Source organism: Eimeria mitis, genomic scaffold, assembly GCF_000499745.2.
Source record: "Eimeria mitis Houghton genomic scaffold, Emh_scaff600, whole genome shotgun sequence".
Lineage (NCBI taxonomy): Eukaryota > Apicomplexa > Conoidasida > Eucoccidiorida > Eimeriidae > Eimeria > Eimeria mitis.
The window spans coordinates 17,107-18,123 of NW_013574227.1; the positions used below are offsets into that span (position 1 = coordinate 17,107).

Below are 1,017 nucleotides of genomic sequence, written 5' to 3' on the forward strand. Positions count from 1 at the left end.
TGCAGCATCTACTGCAGCAGCAGCAGCAGCTGCTGCTGCTGCTGCTGCTGCTGCAACACAGAGGGGAGAGTGTTTTTGTGTTTGTGTGTTGCGGTGTACAGACGAAGTAGTGAAAGCCCCAACAATGTTAAACAAGTAAACCCTAAACCCTAAACCCTAAACCCTAAACCCTAGCTGCAAACATTCCTCTCTGGGTAATGATGATATGCAGTTGTTTCTTTCATCATGTTTTTTACTCTCAGCCCTCGCTTGCATGCATGCATGCATGCATGCATGCATGCGTTTTGTGTTTGGGGCTTGTGGTGAGAGGGCTGCATGCATGCATGCATGCATGCGTTTTGTTTTTTTGGGGCTGGGAGCAAGCATCTATGCATGCATGCATGCATGCATAGATGCATGCATGCATGCATGCATGCATGCATGCATGCATACAGGCTTCTATGCATGCATGCATGCATGCATGTGTTTGGGGCTTTGTGCTGCAGCGTGTTGAACTCCACCCCCAGCCGGATGGCGGCGTGGACCCCAGAACAAAGGAGACAGGTTTTGTCTCTTCAGTCGGTGAGAGCAACACTCTGCTGTCTCCTTTTTTTTTATTCTGTCTCCTTTTTTTTTTTTATTCCGTCTCCTTTTTCCTTCTGTCTCCTTTTTTATTTTTATTTTTATTTTGTCTCCCTTTTTTATTCTGTCTCCCTTTTTATTTTTTATTCTGTCTCCTTTCTTATTTACTCTACTGTCTCCTTTTTTTATTTTTATTATGTCTCCTTTTTTATTTTTATTCTGTCTCTTTTCTTTTGTCTCCTTCTTCTGTCTCCTTTTGTCTCCTTCTCTCCTACAGAAAACACAGTTGCTGCTGCAGTTGCTGCAGCAGCAGCAGCTGCAGCAGCAGCAGCTGCTGCTGCTGCTAGGTAGAAAGCCCCAAACTAACAACATGTTGCATGCGCATGCATTGCGTTGCTGCAGGCCCTTCTCCGCCGGGGCTACCGCGTAGCCATGTAAAACATATATATATATATA

General features: G+C 44.9%; 1 protein-coding gene across 1 annotated transcript in view; it reads left to right on the forward strand.

Moving 5' to 3' along the window:
- EMH_0017400 (mRNA processing protein, putative) overlaps positions 1-912 on the forward strand; it is a gene marked incomplete at both ends in the record, with an annotated part of 6,044 nt that extends 5,132 nt beyond the window's left edge. The window contains 3 exons of the mRNA XM_013500896.1: positions 102-135; positions 486-561; positions 839-912. Of these exons, the coding sequence (XP_013356350.1) occupies positions 102-135; positions 486-561; positions 839-912 (184 nt within the window). The remainder of the gene's footprint in view (positions 1-101; positions 136-485; positions 562-838) is intronic.
- Positions 913-1,017: the final 105 nt, after the last annotated feature.